The following is a 19,478-nucleotide window of genomic DNA, read 5'->3' on the forward strand; positions in this document are numbered from 1 at the left end:
GTTTATGGTTCAGAGCTCCCAAAGGGTCTCCAGCTATACCACTTCCTTGCTTAGCTTTTCCCTATGACCTGTCCTATTTTCTTTACTCTCCTCCTTTTTAAAAAAACATTGATTTTATTCATGGCAGCAATGTGCCCAGCTAAGAGATGATGTTTCTTATCATCCTTACAGATAGAATGGGCCCATCTCCCTTCTCTTAAGAACCCTTTTCCAATAAATCTCAAGCATGATGCTCTCCTAGGGTACTACTTTTTAAATAATTAAACCTCAGACAGTAAGTAATAACCCAAACATAAGAAGATTCAGGTTCTAAGATGGTAAAATTGACAAACATCCACAATAGAAAACAAGAGGCATAATTCCCATTAACTAAATATTCTGCTGCAGGGTCAACATCTCTCTCTACTTGCAGGGGGCTCCTGGAAGCAGATCCTCTGTTCATTGCCTTAGGCTCAGGCTAATATAGTGTCTGACACATAGCAGGTCTCAATATACCTTTATGGATCAAATAGAAGGGTAATACATAGGATTCCTCTGATTTTGCTCTTAGATTGCTGTAGATTTGAGGGTCTTGATGTGAGACTTTTCCTCTTGCAACAATTTGATGAGCTTTATCACACCGTCAGGCCATTAGTGCCACTAAGCTCCTCAGTTATTAACTCTAAATGACTCCTTGACACACACTCTGCACTCTGCACTGCCTTGTCTTAACCATATCCCTCCCCTCCCCTTTATGTCTTCATGGTCATCCCCGGCCCCTTTCTCTGTAGATTTTTTTTTTTTTTTTTTTAAAGAAAGGACCTTCTTTCTATTTGGCCCAGCTGTCTTCCAGCTCCCGGGCTCACACAATCCGCCTGCCTCAGCCCCAAAGTGCTGGGACACAGGCACAAGCCACTGTACCTGGCACTAGGCAATTTTTCTTTCCTTTTTATTATAAAAATTTAAAATCAAAATTAAAAACTGTCTCCAACTAGTGCAAAAATAGCTCCACGGAGCAAAATTAATGAGCTAGAAACAGACCTCAATGCGTATATTAAAAAACTGGTCTACAGTGAGGGAGATAACATAAATTCCTAAAAATGGGAGAATTTTAGTGCTGGTATAATTAGCTAATTATTCAGAGGAGTAATAAAGTTATATCCTAATTCCCAATTTTCACCAAAATAAATTTCATATAAATTAAATAATCTGATGTAAAAGGTGAAACAAAGTAGAAAAATAGGCAAATATCTAATCTCCAAATAGAAAATGTCTTTCCAAGATTAAAAATTATTTTTTAGGGCTGAGGGAGTAGCTCAGTGGTAGAACACTTGCTTAGTATGTTTGAGGCGCTGGGTTTGACACCCAGAGCTGCAAAAATAATCATTTTTTTTAAATCATAGAGGAAATTCTAAACTTTTGACATCACTCTATTACATAGGAATTTATCCTCAAAAATAAAAGCAAAGATCCTTGCCGAGACTGATGAATAAGAATGATCCTTTCAGTGTTACCTATGTATTAGGAATGATGAAAAGAAACTAGCTTTTATTCTGGAGGTGCCCTTCGACTCCTGCCTCAAAGTCTGTTAAGGGAGTTTAGCCTAAGAATTTGAACTCAATTTGGAAGAGAAAACTCTAAATTCAAATAATGTGCATATTTTTTGCTTTGTTAAAGGTCAAAACCAGAGTCCTAAAACACTGTCTTTAGAAACACTCCTTACTGACTCTTATAGGTGATGAAAGATTAGATCAGGTCAGTTCTTTCTAGAGGAAAGTGATTAATAGAGAATTAAGTGCTATATTAGACCACATGTCAGTCTTATAGCTTTTCCCTGAAGACAAGGAGAAAAGAGGGGTAAGTCCTGGACTGAGTAGAAGAGATGAGAAGGTAAAAATAGAAAGAGCTGCAGGCATAGTCCTCAGAGGCTTGTGGGAGCTAGATTTGCCAAACTCCATTTTGTCCATTTTAATATTTATGTATATAAGACATAGGTATGTATACACATACTATATACATATTTGCATGCTACATACATGTATATCATAATACACACATATATGACTGTATACACATATAATATATAATTAAAAGTATACATTAATTTAAATAATATGATATGCAGAAAGACTACAGTATATGGTTCTAAATTTAAAATGTGCAACATGTATCTCTTGTACCTGCCTACTCTCCTTCTATCAGTAGTTACTGGTTTCTTGCATATACTTCAGGAAATATTGGGAATATTCATTGCATATATAAGAAAATACCTACATGTAGTTTTCCTTTTTTATTTTTCTCTCCACAAATTGTAGTGTACTAAATGTTATGAAACTTATTTTTTTAATTTTTATTTATTTATTTTTATGTAGTGCTGAGGATCAAACTCAGGGCCTCACATGTGCTAGACAAGCGCTCTACCACAGAGCCACAACCCCTGCTCCTGGTTTTTCTTCTTAATACCTTACCTTAGAGATATTTGCATATTCAACGCAAGAAGAGTCAATTTACTTCTAATTTGTCCCACCCCCACTTCACACTGTATTGCCTGGACTGACCCCAGAGCCTGGGCTCAAGTGGTCCTCTTGCCCCAGCCTCCTAAGCAGCTGGGACTACAGGCATGCATCCCCATGAATGGCTTGTTTCTAACTTAAATTTGTCTCCTGCTGATGGACATTTGAGTTTTAACTGATTTTTAAAAATTACAAATGGAGCCACAATAAATATACTTCTGCAGATATAATTTTGAAAAGATAACATTTTAACTATTGCATCAGGCACTATGGTACACACTTATAATCATAATTGCTTGGGAGTGGAGGCAGGAGGATAAGATCGAAGCCAGCTTCAGTAACTCAGAGAGGCCCTAAACAATCGTGAGACCCTGTCTCAAAATAAAAAATAAAAAAATAAAAAGGACTGGGAATGTGGCTTTGTACCTGGTTTCAATCCCTGTACAGAGTCAGAGAGAGAGAGAAAGAGAGAGAGAGAAAGAGAGAGATAGATAGATAGATAGATAGATAGATAGATAGATAGATAGATATCTGGTTATAAATATTCCTGGAAATGGAATTGATGACCATAGGGATATAATTTGTATATGATTTGTGATTTTCTAGATACTGCTAAAGTGCTCCCTTATTAGTAATGGGCAAATTTCTGCTTTCTAACTCCTTTACCACCACTCTATCTAATAGTTTTAAGTTGCTCCCTTTCTGTGCTGTAACTGCTATCTGTTATTGCCATATTTTAAGTAAAACTCCATTTCACACAGTGACGTGGATTTTAGAGAATGAAAGTGGAGGAAAGTCCTATGAGAAGTATCATTGAGGGGAATCAAAACATGCCATCTCAAAACAAGCTGCTTTGGCATACTGATTACTTTGAATTAAAGGTGATTGAGAAACAGTAGATACTTGTAGGGCTTGTACCTGTATCTTTCTATCTAAAAATAGCATAAATTCTTGTGAGAAAAGTACTCTCCCTGTAGCAGGAAAAACATTCTTATCACTGCTGATGGGGAGTTAATGCCAAAGTGAATCTATACCAATAAATCTTATTAAAATAATGTTTATTTTCCACTTCAATTCTTTCCTGTGAAGATCCTGATGTGCACATAAAAGAAATTAAAATATTAACATCAAATGAAATTTTCATGCTTTTCTCCCGTTAATCTCTTTTGTCCCTCATTATACAAAATACATGTATGAAGATGTGAATTTGGCGTCAACATATCTTATATACAGAGATATGATAAATTATGGTATAAAGGTGTATTAAGAATTGTAATGCAAAAAAAAAAATAATGAGAGCTCATGTATAATGGCATAATTTGGTGTGAACATACTTATATACAGAGTTATGAAGAATTGTGCTATGAATGGATAATTATGATTGTAAAGCACTCCACTAGAGTCATATATATAAGAAAAAAATCTCTTTTGTTAGTTTAATTAAAAGGTCCCCAATCACAGAATTTACAAATTTGGAGGACTACACTGTCAATAATGTGAGGGGAATAAGGCCAAGAGGCAAAGAGAATGTGCTGAAGATCACTGACAAGCTGGTGCTTGTAGAAGGATCATGCTCCTTCTAGGTCCTTCCAGAGCAAAGGGTTGCAGCAATCTGAGGTTCCCAGACTCCAGTTTCTTTCTCAAGGCAAAGAAGTTCCCCAAGCTGGTAACTTCTAGCAGAGCATGCTATCTCCTAAGGATGACTAGAGATCCGATCACTTCCTGGCCAGCTTCTGTCTAGTGCTGTGGGGAATTACAATACAGAAGCTTACCAAAGGACACTTATCTCCTACCCTCTGAATTTCTGCCTCTGCCTAGTAGATTTCCCAACACCCCTCTATCTCATTCATTTGTTTTTTTCTTTAGTAATGTTTTCCTTCTGTTTCTACTATGATCATTTTATTCTTGTTTTTCATTGTCCTTGAACTAAACTGGACAAATAATTGGCAAATCCACAATGAGCAACTTCAAAACACTTTTCTCAGGAACTGGCAGAGAAGTAGAGAGAGAGAGAAAAAAAAAGAAACATACAAAGAGATTTAGAGGACTTGAACATATCAGTTAGTAAGCTTGAAAATATGCATATAAAAATTTAAACCCCTCAAGTGAGAAAAATATATTCCTTTTAAACTTCTGCAAAACATTAAAAAACTATAGTAGTCCCCTCCCTCCTTACCCACAGCTTCACTTTCTATGGTTTCATTTATTTGCAGTTAATTATGATCTGGAAATATAAAATGGAAAATTCCAAAAATAATTCATGAATTTTAAATTGCATGTTGTTCTGAGAAGCATAATGCAAGCTCACATCTTTCCACTTTATCCCACCCATGATGAGAATCATCTCTTTGTCCAGTGTATCTATTCTGTATACTTCATCAGACTGTTAGTAACTTTGTAGATATTTTGGTTTGATTAATTGTTGCTGTGCTTATGTTCAAGTAACACTTATTTTACTTAATAATGGTTCCAAAGTGCAAGATCAGTGATACTAGCAATTTGGATACTCCAGAGGGAGGCCATAAAGTACCTCCTTTAAGGGAAAAAGTGAAAGTTTTTTACTTAATAAGGAAAAAAACGTGTGGGAAATTTGTTAAGATCTCGATAAGAAGGAATCTTATATCCCTAAAATTGTGAAGGAGGAAAAAAATTGTGGTAGTTTTTGCTATCACATCTCAAACAGCAAAAGTTACAGTTTCATGGATATTAAATGCTTAGTGAAGATGGAAAAGTCATTACATTTATATATGTATAGGAAAAAGCATAGTGTACTTGTGTTCAGTATTATCTGCTATTTCAGGCATCCTCTGGGGATCTTGAAATGTAGCCCCTGAGGACAAGAGGAAGCAACTGTAGTAGCCATTCATTAGGCCACAAAGAAAATTTTAATAAATTCTCACATCCAAATAACATGTAGGTCAACAAAAAAATCTAATTGCTTATTTAAAAATATCCACAGCACTTAAGTATCTTGGTTTAAACTAAAGTGAAAACTATGAATGTTATATCTTACCACGACTTTGAGGACATCAATTATAAGTTTAAAAGTTTTTTCATCTGATTTTAGCATTATTTTGTTTTTTTTATAGGTTTGCATATTTCAATCTCCTTCATGTTAGAGTCTTTCTTTGATGTCTTCACACACACACACATACACACACACACACACACACACACACATTTATTTATTTATTTTTGTGGTGCTGAGGATTAAACCTAGGGCCTTGTGCATTCAAGGCAAGCACTCTACCAACTAACTGAGCTATATCCCCAGCCCTTGATATTGTTATCTATGTGTTCATATGCAAGAGTTAGGACCTAACAGGCTCAGTATTTGTTGTATATTTAGGGAATTATGAACTTTCATTTTGTGATGATGAGGCAGTGAGGTAGCTTTTTTTTTTTTTTTTTTTTTTAAACCGCAGACTCTCCCTTCTCCCAGATGTTGGTATTTTTTCATGTAAATTTCTTTTACCAACAAAAAAATTGCAGTATTTTTAAATTAGAGCTTTATAGTTATACATAGTGGGTTCATCCTGACAAACTCATACATGCATGGAAATTGATTTCAGTTTTTTTTTTTAGGGATACCAGGGATTGAACTCAGAGGCACTCGACCACTGAGCGACATGACATCCCCAGCCCTATTTTATATTTTATTTAGAGACAGTGTCTCACTGAGTTGCTTAGCGCCTTGCTTTTGCTAAGGCTGGCTTTGAACTCATGATCCTCCTGCCTCAGCTTCCCAAGACACTGGGATTACAGGCATGCACTACTGCAACAGCAATTTCAGTTTATTCTAGTCTTTTGACTAGCTGCCATAATTTGTGAAGGACAGGGGGCTAAGGAAAGGCCTCATAGTTCAGAAGGCAGATTTGTACTCATTCTCTATTACCCTGACCTTTTATTCATGTTGCTTAGATAGTATTTCTACATTTTATCTTGTAAGCAAAAGCTATTGCAGGGAGCCAGCACCCCTGTAATCCCAGTGACCCAGGAGGATGAGACAGAAGGGTTAGAAATTTGAGGCCAGTTTCAGCAAGGAAGTGAGACCCTGTCTCAAAATAAAAAGGGCTGGGCTAGGGATGTAGCTCAGTACCTAAATAAATAAATAAAGCAAGTTACTGCATGAGCCACTGCCCTGGGTGATGAGGTCTCTTGATAGTGGAGATTGCATTCCTTTCATCCATTATCAAGAAGAGGATTAAGTGCTTAGGTCCTCAGATTTTTAATGGTGGAGTTGGGATTGCCTCTGCTATGGATCCTGTTTGTCCTTTCTGTGCTCCAGATGTGCCTCATAATTTTCATCTAAGGATGGTTCCCTTCTTTGTTCCTAAGTGCCCTGATGGTTTCAATCTCAATAATTTCAGAGAGGTTTTGGGAGGCCTCATGGTAAATTCATGTTCAGCTCCTCCTATTGAACTTCAAGTCCAAATTATTTTGTGAAGACAATCACAGCCCTTCCCAAGTGTTTTGTTTTGTCTCCCTTCTAAGTGGAAGTAGAGGGTCTTTCTGGGGGCCCACTCTGAATACCTACAATCCTTCAGTCTTCAAAATGTATGTATTGTTCTAATGTCTCTCCAGGATTCAAGTGAATTTTATGAGTTTATTTTTTGGCTCAATTTTTTTTGATGACTTTAAATGCATTATTATTATTCATACACTCCTTTGTATGAATTAAAATAAATGATTTTTTTCTCCTCTTATGCAACATCTAACACAGTGCTTTGTCCTTAAGAAATTCCTGTGTTGAATGAAGACATTAAATATGATAATCTAGAGGTGAGGAAGATGATGTATTAGGGGATTCTGAGAAAAGAAGGTTGACTGAGAAACTCACCATTTGAAAGCATTTGACATTTTTTCTTTTTTGTTTTTGTATTGGGGATTGAACCCAAGGTCACTTTACCACTAAGCTACATCCTCATCCCTTTTTGTTTTTTGAGACAGGGTCTCACCAAGTTGTTGAGGTTGGTCTCCAACTTGAGATCCTTGAGCCTCAACTGCCCAAGTGGTTAGGATTACAGGCAAGCACCGCTGTGCCCAATTAATGAATTTAAGAAATTTAAAACATGTTTCAGCTGTTGACTGTTCAATACTCAACTTTTTTTGGGGTGCACGGTGGGGTACCAGGGATTGAACTCAGGGGCACTCAACCACTGAACCACATCCCCAGCCCTATTTTGTGTTTTATTTAGAGACAGGGTCTGAGTTGCTAAGTGCCTTGCCATTGCTGAGGTTGGCTTTAAACTCCTAATCCTCCTGCTCTGCCTCCTGAGCCTCTGGGATTACAGGAGTCCCCCACTGTGCCTAGCTCAATTTTTTTTTTTTTAAGATTAATTAGTTTGTTAAAGTCTGGACCAGAAGTAGCCACTGAGTCATGTCCATGTGTTTTTCAGCTTATCTTTTTGATACTGTCTTAAAATTATCTGTAGCAGGAATTCTTAAATCTTTCTGAGTCATTAGCACCTCTGTTAAACCCGTGGACTCTAGTCAGAAAAATGTACACGTTTACAAAAATTTTACCTGTCTTAGCAGGTTCATGAATTACCTGGAAGCATCCAAGGAAACCAGGCTAAGAGTCCCCATGATTTAATACTTTTTCTAACATAAACTCTTAGTTATCAAAACTCGGAATAAACTGAAATATTGTATTCGCTAATTTGGGAGTGGTCCAGGAAGAAATCTTTTCTATACCAAAGTTGTTAAATGCACAAAATAGTAAGATTCTTGAGAAGGCAGAAAGGGTTTGAAGGAAAATAATACGAGACATGATTCACCTGAGACCAGAGAATGGTTATTGGCTTACAAAGTGTGGCCTTTGACTAGCAATATTGACATCTCCTGATAATCTGATAGAAGTGTATACATTTAGCCCCTAGATTTACAGAATCATTAGTTCTGTGGATGAAGTTGGAAAGCTGTGTTTTGTTAACTAGTGCTCCAGGTGATCTTGATGCTCAAGTTTGAAAATCACTGCGCTATCTTGGGTGGAAGGAGGCAGAAGAGGGGCAGGTGGTTCTCACGTGTCTGGTTGGCGGGAATTTGAAAGCGTGGAGCGTTGTTTATTAAGCCATCAACTCAAGAAGAACTGGTCGGTTTCCTCATCTATAAATTAGGATGATATGCCACAGCCTTTTCTTGTCTCAAGGGTGAGGAGCCCGCTTCTGAGCGCTCAGTTGCACGGACTACGCGACACGTACACCTCAGCTCCTGGAGGACAGTGAAGGCAGGCCTCCACGGCCCCCAACTCTGGAACAACTGTCCAGACAGGTCAGATCTACCTGTACCACACCCCAGTTGCGCGACCTGTTAAGACTGAACACGCAGGGGGCCTTGCAATTTCAGTCACTAGGAACTATAAGGCTCGGTCCGTTAGCGCCCCGCCTTCCTTCCGGCGTTTGCGTGCTGCGATGGATACGCGCGGTCGAATCTAAATGCTGAGGGGGTGATCGGCCTGCAAAACCGTAAACTACCATTGTGAGTCCCTCCTTCTCTAGCATGTCTCACCCCGGTCTCCAGCCGTGGTTTCACCTAGGGTAGGGTGTGAGGTCCTTAAAGTTAAGGGAGGCTGCCTGGTGGCCCCTCACTTCCGCGCTCCGGCCAATGGGAAAGGAGACTGAGCAGCCAGTGAGCTCCCTGCTGTTCTTCCGGCGTTCTGCGTGCTGCCCTAGAGACAGCGCGGGCTAATCCAAATGCGGAGGGGAGCTGGGCCAGAGAGTGCATCCGCACCTCCGTCATTCTTCGTTGGTTTCCCCCCCGGTAGTGGGCCAGTGGACTGATCCACGCCAAGGCCAAGGCGCGCCCACTCGAGCAAGCGGTCCTGTGGCCTGGCGCCTTCTACAGATCCAGCTACCAGGTGCGTGAGGTAGTGGCTGTAGTGGTTGCGAGTCCAGACTAGAATCTTAGCGGACGTGAAAAGAGTATGGACCTGGAGGGGCGCGGTCTGGCAGCCCTCTCCTGAGCCTTCGCCCACCGCGACCCCTAGGCCTCTCTCTGCTGTCTGTTTTGCAGTCATTGAACTAAAATTCTACACAACTTCATGGGGCTTTGGTTCAGGACATACGGGTCACCTGTTCCAGGACCAAGGTGCTCTTTGGTTGGGGCGATACCGGGACCACTTCTTAAAATTCAGAGCGGTCGCGTCTTAATAGCCCTTCAGCATTTCCAGGGCTCCAAACTGTCCTGGCTGGCTGATGTTCACCGACCTGGAAGGCGGGAGAAGCTGCTGGGGCCACGAGGGGCTGGTCATTACGTAGTGGTTCCAAGCCTGCGCTTCATCAGTCTGTAAAGGGCTGCGAAGAGGATCACCTGTTAGTGGTTAGCACAGTAGTGCTGCCTGTTAAGTCCACGTGTAAGGTTGATTCGCAAACCTGGGCATGCATTGAGTCGCCTAGAGGCTGTGTATTAACCGCCATCCGGGCCTCGCCTCTTGAGTAGATGCTGTGCATCTGGGAGGCGCCCGAGGATTTGCATTTCTGTTGATTTCCCAGGTGATGCGGATACTTTCAAGTCAGGGAGTCAATACTTTTGGTGAGGTGATTTTTACCTGCGTGTTCCCATCACGTGATCTGTTTCAATGTTCACTGAATGCACGTAAGTGGCGCTGATTTCTGGCTTCTCAGAAGTTTCCTGAGTGAACTTGTAGATCTAAGAAATCACAGAAGATGCACCACATTTTGAGGAAACGAGGAAGAATAAACTGTGGGAAGAACTCACTTGGGTGAGATTTATAAAGCAATCTAAGGAAGTGGAGGATGAAAGGGGAGTGGTTACTTTTGAAGAACAGGTTGTGATTCGGATAGGCTAACTGAGGGGCTTCTTTTGAGGCTGGCAAGGTGTCGTTTCCTTACCTGGGTGGTAATTACCAGGGTGTTCCTCATAATTTATTAAGATATTTATTATGTTGTGGAGTTTTCTGCATTTTATTTTACATATAAGGAGTTAACAGATTTTTTAAAAAGTGCATTAGGAAGTCTTCCGTGGGGAATGTTTTTGGACTAAGTCAGAATAACCTTAAAGTTTGAAACTTCAAACTTGGAACATAAGTTTAAAATTTATCTGATTTTTTTTTTTTTTTTTTTTAATTGAGATGGTTTCCCTGTGTTGCCAAGGTTGTCAGAAACTCCTGGGCACAAGTCGTAGCTGGGACTATAGGTGTAGGCATTGCCTATGATCAAATTCATATTATTCTAAGAAACAGCTCCAGAGAGAGAATTGCTTGAATGTTGTAAGCCACACTCAGAGGCAGAGGCAGGAGAATTGCCCAGTTCAAGGCCAGCCTTGGTAAAAAAAAAAAAAAGGGATGACAGGTGGCATCACTGCCCCTGGCTCTCAGTTGATTTACTTTCCCCCAAAGATTAGTGATGTTGAACATTTATGTGTTGATAATTGGTTTATTGTCTTTGGAGAAATGTATATGCATATTTTTTGCCCTTGTTTGAATTTTTATTGGAGTTCATTATATGTTCTGGGTATTAATATCAGGTATGATTTGAAAAACATTTTCCCATTCACTGGCTTTCTGTTGATAGGGTCCTTTGAACAGAAATTAATTTTTTAACTTTCTGCATTTTTTTTTTACAACTGAGATTTCATCTTAACACCTGTCAGAATGGCAGTCATCAAGAATACAAACAAGGGGCTGCGGATGTGGCTCAAGCGGTAGCGCGCTCACCTGGCATGCGTGCGGCCCGGGTTCGATCCTCAGCACCACATACCAACAAAGATGTTGTGTCCGCCGAGAACTAAAAAATAAATATTAAAAAAATTCTCTCTCTCTCTCTCTTCTCTCTCACTCTCTCTTAAAAAAAAAAAATACAAACAATAAAATGCTAGAGAGGATATGTAGAAAAAGGAACACTTTGGCATTGTTGGTGAGATTGTAAATTACTACAACCACTATGGAAATTTGTATGGAGATTCTGCAAAAAGCTAGGAATGGAACCACCATGTGATCCAGCTATACCACTCCTCAGTATTTATCCTAAAGAATTAAAGTCATCATGCTATAATGGTATATGCATACCCATGTTTATAGCAGCACAATTCACAGTAGCTGAGTATAGAACTGGCCTAGGTGTCAGTGGACAAATGGATAAAGAAAATGTATGTATGTATACACAAAGAAATTTTATTCAGCCATAAAGAATGAAATTGTCATTCGCAGGAAAATGGATGAACTTGAGAATGTTAAGTGAAATACTCCAAACTCAAAGTGGGAAATTGTATGTTTGTCTTACAGATGGAAGCCAGAAAGGAAAAAGGTTTTGGTGGGGGAATCTCATGACAAGGGAGATTAATAGAGGAAAAGGAGGGAGGAGAGGGAAAGGGGAAATACAGGGAAACAATATTAGGCAAATTACATTGTTATATTGTGTGCATGTGGCAACAAATCCTACCATTATATACAACCATGATGTACCAATAAAAATGTGGAAAGTAAACATTGACTTGTACTTTGCATTGAACCAGGTTTTCATGGTAAAAAAGATATCAAGAAGTATTGGAGAAAAACATCCATTCTGAGTTTGTTACTTATGTTCAAAATGACTTATCTGCACTATTTTTCTTCAGCTCTTGTTGATAGGAAGTTGAATATTGGTTTGTGAATCTTCCTTTTATCTTTTCCTTAGCTTTTGTTTATTCTATAAAAGGTGAATTTTGAGTTTATAGAATTTAGGTTTACTAATATATATTATCCTTCAGTAATTATTCTGTGCTAATCGTGCAGCTAGCTTACATTTATAAATTCCATTTTTGTTTACTATTTAGGAGTTAAAGATGCTGTTTTATCATATGTAAGAAGTTGGACCAGAGATGGAAAACTTTATTCTGTATGAGGAGATTGGCAGAGGAAGCAAGACTGTTGTCTACAAAGGGCGACGGAAGGGAACAATCAATTTTGTGGCGATTCTTTGTACTGAAAAGTGCAAAAGGCCTGAAATAACCAACTGGGTGAGTCAAGTGTGTTCTCATCTGAGGAGGGACGAAGCTACAACCAAGCAAATGTGGCATATGAATGGAATCTACTGAACTCCTTTTGTCAAATGCCACATTTCCCACTTGGATGGGTTACCTGTCTATTCAGTACTACCAGTCCTGAAAAATTACAATTAAACATAACCAGGTTATCACCAACTTAAGGCTTTTTGTTGTTTTTTGGTGCAAGGGAAGCTGTATTCTTCTATAATTTAGTGTATGTATATGAAACTTTTGGAAAGGACATTGGGTCAAAGTGACTTGGCTTTGAAGCAACTACAGCCTAGGCTTCTTGGACCCTACCTTTAAAAAAAATTGTATTAAAGTATAAAGTTTACCACCTTCGTGTTTTAAATTTTACAGTTCAGTGATAAGTACATTCATACTGTTATGCTAGCACCATCACCATCCTCTGTCATAACTATTCATCTTGTAAAACTAAAACTCTATACCCATAAAAAAATCAATTCTGGGACTGGGGCTGTAACTCAGTGGTAAAGCGCTTGCCTCACATGTGTAAGGCCCTGGGTTTGATCCTCAGCACCACATAAAAATAAAGAGATTGTGTCCATTTACAACTAAAGAAAAATTGAAAAATCAATTCTGTCCTGTCCTCCAGCTCCTCGCAACCACAACTCTATTTTGTTCTTAGGCTTTTGATGCCTGTAGGTACCTCCTATAAGTGGTATCATACAGTATATGTGTGATTGATTCATTTTTGCATAATGTCCTCAAGGTTAATCTGTGTTGTAGCATGCCAGAATTTTTCCTTTTTAGACCAACCTCGTACATGCTACATTTTGCTTCATATATCAATATCCATTTGAGTTGCTTCCATGTTTTAACTATTGTGGAGAATACTGCTATGAATATGCATGTACAAATATCTCCTGCTTTCAGTTCCTTTACAAATATACCAAGAGGTGGTATGGCTGGATCCTATGGTAATACTCCATATTTTGAGGAACCACTATGCTGTTTTACATAGTGGATATACATTTTAGCCTTTCAACCAACAGTGTATGAGGGTTCCAGTTTCTCCATATCACCACCAATACTTGTTATGGTGTTTTTTTTATAGCTAAAACATTGTTTTGATTTGCATTTTTCTAGTGACGAGTGATGTTGCATAGCATTTCACGTGATCATTGACTTTTTTTTTGGGGTGGTGCTGGAGATCAAATCTAGGGGCCTGGTACAAACTGGACAAATGCTGTATCACTGAGCTACATCCCAGCTCTCTATATTTTTAGAGAAATATCTATTCTAGTTATTTGCCCATTTTATTCTATTTTGTGGAACTGAGTGCTTGAATCCAGGGGTTGCTGAGGCTGGCTGGAACTTATGATCCTCCTGTCTCAGCCTCTCAAGTTGTTGGGATTATAAGTATGTACCTGGTTCTTTGCCTGGGTTTTAATGTGATTAAGTTTTACGAGTTCTCAAAAAATTGATCTCATCACATATGATTTGCAAATATTTTTTCATTCCCTAGATTGAATTTTTCACTGATAGTTTGTACAAAAGTTTTTAATTTTTAAGAAGTCTAGTTTTTTCTTTCATTGCCTACCCTTTTGGTGTTATATTCAACAATCACTGCCAAATCTAATGTTGTGAAGTTTTTGTCCTATAATTTCTTTTGAGTTATATAGTTTTAACTTTTAAAAATTTTTTGTTGTAGATAGACAGAATACTTTTATTTTTATATAGTGCTGAGGATTGAACCCTGTGCCTCACATCTGCTAGGCAAGTTCTCTACCACTCGGCTACAACCTCAGCCCTAGTTTTAACTTTTGTGTATAGGTCTTTGATTCATTTTGTGTTTTCTATATGGTATTAGATAAGGGTCCCAATTTGTGTTTTTGCATATGAACATCCAGTTTTCCTAGTATCATTTGTTGAAAAGACTGATTTCCCCCGTTGAATAATTTTGGCACTTTTGTTTGAAAGTCATTTGACTGTATCTGAGAATTCATTTCTTGGCTCTGTACTATTCCATTGGCCTGTGTCTTGTTCTTATTATACTTATTATAGCTTTGAAGTTAAGTGTTGATATTAGGAAGTGTGCATCCTCCCACTTGTTCTTTTGCAATATCATTTTGGTTATTTGGCATGCCTTGAGATTGTGTGAATTTTTGTTCAGGTTTTTGTACTTATGCAAAAAACCTGGAATTTTGGTAGGGATTACATTGAATGGCTAGGTTGTGTTGGCTAGTATTGACATCTTAAATCTTCTTCATGAACATGGGATATGTTTCCATTTGTCTTTTTAAAAGTTTGTTCAACAGGGCAGGGGTTGTGGCTCTGTGGTAGAGTGCTTGCCTAGCATGTGTGAGGCACTGGGTTTGATCCTCAGCACCACATAAAAAGAAATAAATAAAATAAAAAAATAATTTGGAAATATTTCTAAAAAAAAATTCAATGTTTTGCAGTTTTCATTATATACGAGTCTTACCTCTTTATTTAATACTTATGAAATTTATTTATTTATTTTTCTTCACAGTGTTGGGGATTATACCCAGGACATGCTAGGCAAGCACTGTCATTGAGCTATAGTGCTCTCCCCACCCCCCGCCATTTTATTCTTTTTGATGGTATTATAAATGGAATTGTTTTCTTTATTTCATTTTCAAATTTATTTGTTAGTGTATAGAAGTAAAGCTAATTTTGGAGTGTTGACTTTGTACCGTGTTACTTGACTATGTTTATTCTGCTAGTTTTTTTTTTTTGTACGGGGGATTGAACTCGGGGGCACTCGACCAGTGAGCCACATTGCCAGCCCTATTTTGTAATTTTGTATTTTATTTATTTAGAGACAGGGTCTCACTGAGTTGCTTAGTGCTTCACTTTTGCTGAGGCTGGCTTTGAACCCATGATCCTCCTGCCTCAGCCTCCAGAGCTGTTGGGATTATAGGCATGTGTCACTGCACCAGGCTCTGCTGGATTTTTGTATGTGGAATTTTTAGTGCTTTCTATATATAAAATCAATTATGTCATCTGCAAGCAGAGAATTTGGTTTTTCTAATTAGGAAGGAAAGTAAAATTCTTAACTAAATATTCTAGCAGGGACTTCTAATACTTTGAATAAAACTGAGAATGGATATTCTTGCTTTATTCCTGATCTTATAGAAGCTTTCAACCTTTCACTTTTGAGTATGTTGCTTGCTTTGGTTTTTCTAATACAGATTTGATATATTGAGATAGTTTCCTTCCATTCCTAGTTTGAGGTTTTTTTCACAACAAGTGTTAACTTTTGTCAAAAATTTTTTTTTCTGCATTAAGCGAGATGATCATGTGCCGTTTTTTCTTCATTCTGTCAATGTGGTGTATGTTGTCTCGATTTCATGTTAAACTATATTTGTTTTAGGAATAAATACACTTGGCTATGGTGTATAATTCTTTTAATATGTTGAATTCAGTTTGTTAGTGTTTTGTTGGACATACTGTTTTTAAAGTTTTTTTTTTAAATTTTTTTTTTAGTTATAGGTGTACACAATCTTTATTTTATTTTTATGTGGTGCTGCTGAGGATCGAACCCAGTGCCTCACACGTGCTAGGTGACGGCTCTACCTCTGAGCCACAACCCTCAGCCCTTTTTGGACCTTTTTGTAACTACAGCTTCAGGTATCCTAATTTACAAGTCACCTCTTTCAGGATACTACTGGGTAATCTATCTAGCTAACATAGTAAAGTCATTTTTGTTAAAGTGTCATCCCTTTCTCTGATCACATTCCATTGGCATTTTGGAGTCCATCAGTGGCTTAATTTGGGGATGGTGGTGAATAATTGGGAATTTTCAGAGACTACAATAGACCCATCAGGTGGGAAGATTTTAGGCAGGAGACTTTGTGACACTTTTGAAACTTATCAAGGTCCAGAATGAGTGCCACCTCTATTAAATCTCTTGACTCTTTCACCCTGGCAGGGGACCAGATCACAGCAGGGAGACAATCTTGCCAGGAGAATGCAATTTGTGACACTGCAGATGCCAGATGTGAAAGTGGATGCCAGAATCCCAGTGAAAACATGTTAGTAACTGGTGCCGTTCCAAGTACAACAAATGCGATTGAGAATTGTGCTGGATACCAGGAGGAGTGCTTATGTAGGGCTAGGGTTTTTGGGGTCTTGGGTCCTAGGCACAACTAAGTAGAGTCCTGGAGCCATGACTTAACTGGCTGAATGAACTTGGTCAAGTTGTTGAACTTGTTTAAGCCTCATCTTCACTGGGAAAATCTAAAGTTTCCTTTATAAAAAGGGAAAATAGTAGTACTCACCTGAAGAGTTGAGAATTTACCGTGAAAATCTACCCCAAAATCTGTAATGTCATTTTTTTCCTTCCACATTAATTATTGTCATTACTCTTATTTCTGAGTCCTCTAAGGATAAGCGCTGATTTTCTGTCAGTTCTTCCCTAAGCACTTCATATTTCTTTCCCTGGTGTTTCCACAGTACCTGGTTCCTGGACTCTTCCTTAAAATACTGAATCCTATCCATACTGGTTAATGAATGACTGAGTGCCTTGTGGGGCTGCCGTGGCCTGTTTCTTGAGACCTCTGATCCCATTCCCTGGCATCACAAGTGGTCACCAGACATCTGGCCAGTGCCCATATCTGTGGCTGATGACCTATTTTGAACATCACCTCTTTCTGTAACAGGATTTATCAATTTTACTGTTTGTCTTCCCATGTCTGACTCTATCATAGCTCCAAGCTCACCATTTACACTCATTCATTCAACATGTACTTACTGGGTCCCTGCTCTGTTCTGGTACATTTCTAGTCCCTGGAGATTGAGCAGTGAGGAAGACAAAGTCCCCTATCCTCAGGAAACTTCCATTTTGTTTGTAAAGATCTGTAATAGTTACTAGTGTTGGTTGCCAGAAGAAAAATAAAGAAGGTAATGGAAAGAATGATGATGGTCACTGCATAGTTAGGGTAGCTGGAAGGATCCTAAGGTGAAATGTGGGCAGAGGTGAGGAGGGAGGGAGCCAGCCAAGGGTGTGTCTGGGGTGGAGAATGGGGATAACCAGGCAAAGGAAGCAGCAAGTGTGCAAGCCTGGAGGTTAGAGCAAGCCTGGCATGGGTGAGGAACAGGAGAGACCAGTGTGGCCAGGACAGGGTAGCTGGGGAGGTTTCTTTGCTGGTGGGAAGACTTGTAGGATTTTCAGGAGGGGAGTGACAGGCTCCTGGGTAAGTTCTCTCTGGCATCTGTATGGAGACGTGATTGTGCAGATTGGGTAGAATTGGGGAGCTAGTTGGGAGACCATTGTAAGAGGGGAATGGTGGTGCCTGGGACTAGGGTGGTTTCAGTAGAGATGGTGAGAAGGCATAGATAGGGTGTTTATTTACATACTCATTTAAGGTAGACTTTCAAATTTTTTTAAAAAAATATCTATTTTTAGCTGTAATTGGACACAATATCTTTATTTTTATGTGGTGCTGAGGATCGAACCCAGCACCTCACACATGCTAGGTGAGTGCTCTACCTCTTGAGCCATAACCCCATCCCCTCAAATTTTCTTTCAAAAAATTTTGTCCAGTAAGTTCTTTTGAGGTATTGTTTATCATAAAATGCATAGATCAGTCTACAATTCAACGGCTGCTTTTTCCTCAATATTGGAGAATAAACCCAGGGGTGCTTTACCACTGAGCTATGTCACCAGCTTTTCCTATTGCCCACTTTTATTTCAAGGCAGGGTCTTGTTAAGTTGCCAAGGCAAGTCTTGAACTTGAGATCCACATGGCTCAAGTCTTTTGAGTTGCTAGGATTACAGGTGTATTCCACCATGCTCAGTTCATATTTGATGACTTCGATCAAATGTATACAGTCGTGTAACAAATCTCCAAGTCAAGATAGAGTATATCTCTCTTTCCAGAAAGTACATCATGCCTCTTTACAAATATCTTGTTCTTCAATACCCTTTTGTAACGACTACTCTTATTTCTGGGCATTGAAGATTTTATTTCTTAAACCTCAAATAAATGGATTCCTGTGGTGACTCTTGTGTTGTACTTCTTTTTATTATCAAACTTTTGAGATTTATCTGTTATTGCAAGTACTTTAGTCACTTTATTTACTAAAAAGTATACATTTTGAGTGTGTGTGTGTGTGTTTGTGTGTATGCACGTGCTTGGGATTGAACCCAGGTGTGCTAACCACTGAGCTATATCTTCAGCCCTTTTTATATTTTATTTTGAGGCAGGGTCTCCCTAAGTTGGAGATTCACTAAGTTGCTGAGGCTGGCTTTGAATTTATGATACTCCTGCCTCAACCTCCTGAACAACTGGAATTATAAATTACAAGTATGTTCCACTGTGTCCAGCTTGAGTTTTTTTTATAGAAATAAAGCATACATGCAAAAAAGTATACAATCATAATTGTTCAAATTTTCCTGAAGATGTGCTTAGCATCCAGCCAGCCACAGAACATGAGCATTATTCTACAGACCGTTCATACCTCTTTTCAGACCCTCTCCTCCCCAAGCATGATGACGGTCCTGGCTTCTTTCATCACAGATATTGTCTTGCTGGTTTTGAGCTTATGTGAACAGATAATTTTGGGTTCTTCTGTAAAGTAGAGCTGAGAGTTTGGGTCATGAATTGGATATGAGGTGTGAAAGAGAAGCCAAAGATTATTCTATAGTTTTGGGCCAGGTGACTGGATTGATGGTGATGTCATTTCCTAAGAGGGGAAAGTCTAGGTATGAGGGTTCATTGGGCACTTACATTTTGAGGTGCCCATTTTATATACAAATGGATATGTAAAGACATTGAGTGTTCGAGTCTGCATTTAGGGGGAAGTTCAGGGTGGAGTTGAATATTTGAGTGTCATCAGCTGGTAGGTGTTGGGTAAACATGAGAAGATGGGTGAGCACCAAGGACCTACTGCAACACATAGCATAAGTAGAAGTAGCAAAGTAGTGTGAAAGGGAGCATCCAGTGAAAGGAGAGCTGGAAAAGAATGGGATGAAGTGCTGGGACTGACTTGGTCATTGCCCATTCTGGCATG

The 19,478-nt window shown here is 38.9% G+C and overlaps 1 protein-coding gene across 2 annotated transcripts in view; it reads left to right on the top strand.

Moving 5' to 3' along the window:
• Nucleotides 1-9,092: 9,092 nt before the first annotated feature.
• Nucleotides 9,093-19,478, top strand: part of Ulk4 (unc-51 like kinase 4) — a 496,824-nt gene continuing 486,438 nt past the window's right edge. Inside the window, exons 1-2 of one of the 2 annotated variants that reach the window (XM_040290054.2) lie at nucleotides 9,093-9,351; nucleotides 12,267-12,449. In XM_040290054.2, the coding sequence (XP_040145988.2) occupies nucleotides 12,312-12,449 (138 nt within the window). In that variant the 5' untranslated portion in view covers nucleotides 9,093-9,351; nucleotides 12,267-12,311. The remainder of the gene's footprint in view (nucleotides 9,352-12,266; nucleotides 12,450-19,478) is intronic. The other variant, XM_013361299.4, reaches the window with a different exon arrangement.

This window comes from Ictidomys tridecemlineatus, chromosome 2, assembly GCF_052094955.1.
Source record: "Ictidomys tridecemlineatus isolate mIctTri1 chromosome 2, mIctTri1.hap1, whole genome shotgun sequence".
Lineage (NCBI taxonomy): Eukaryota > Metazoa > Chordata > Mammalia > Rodentia > Sciuridae > Ictidomys > Ictidomys tridecemlineatus.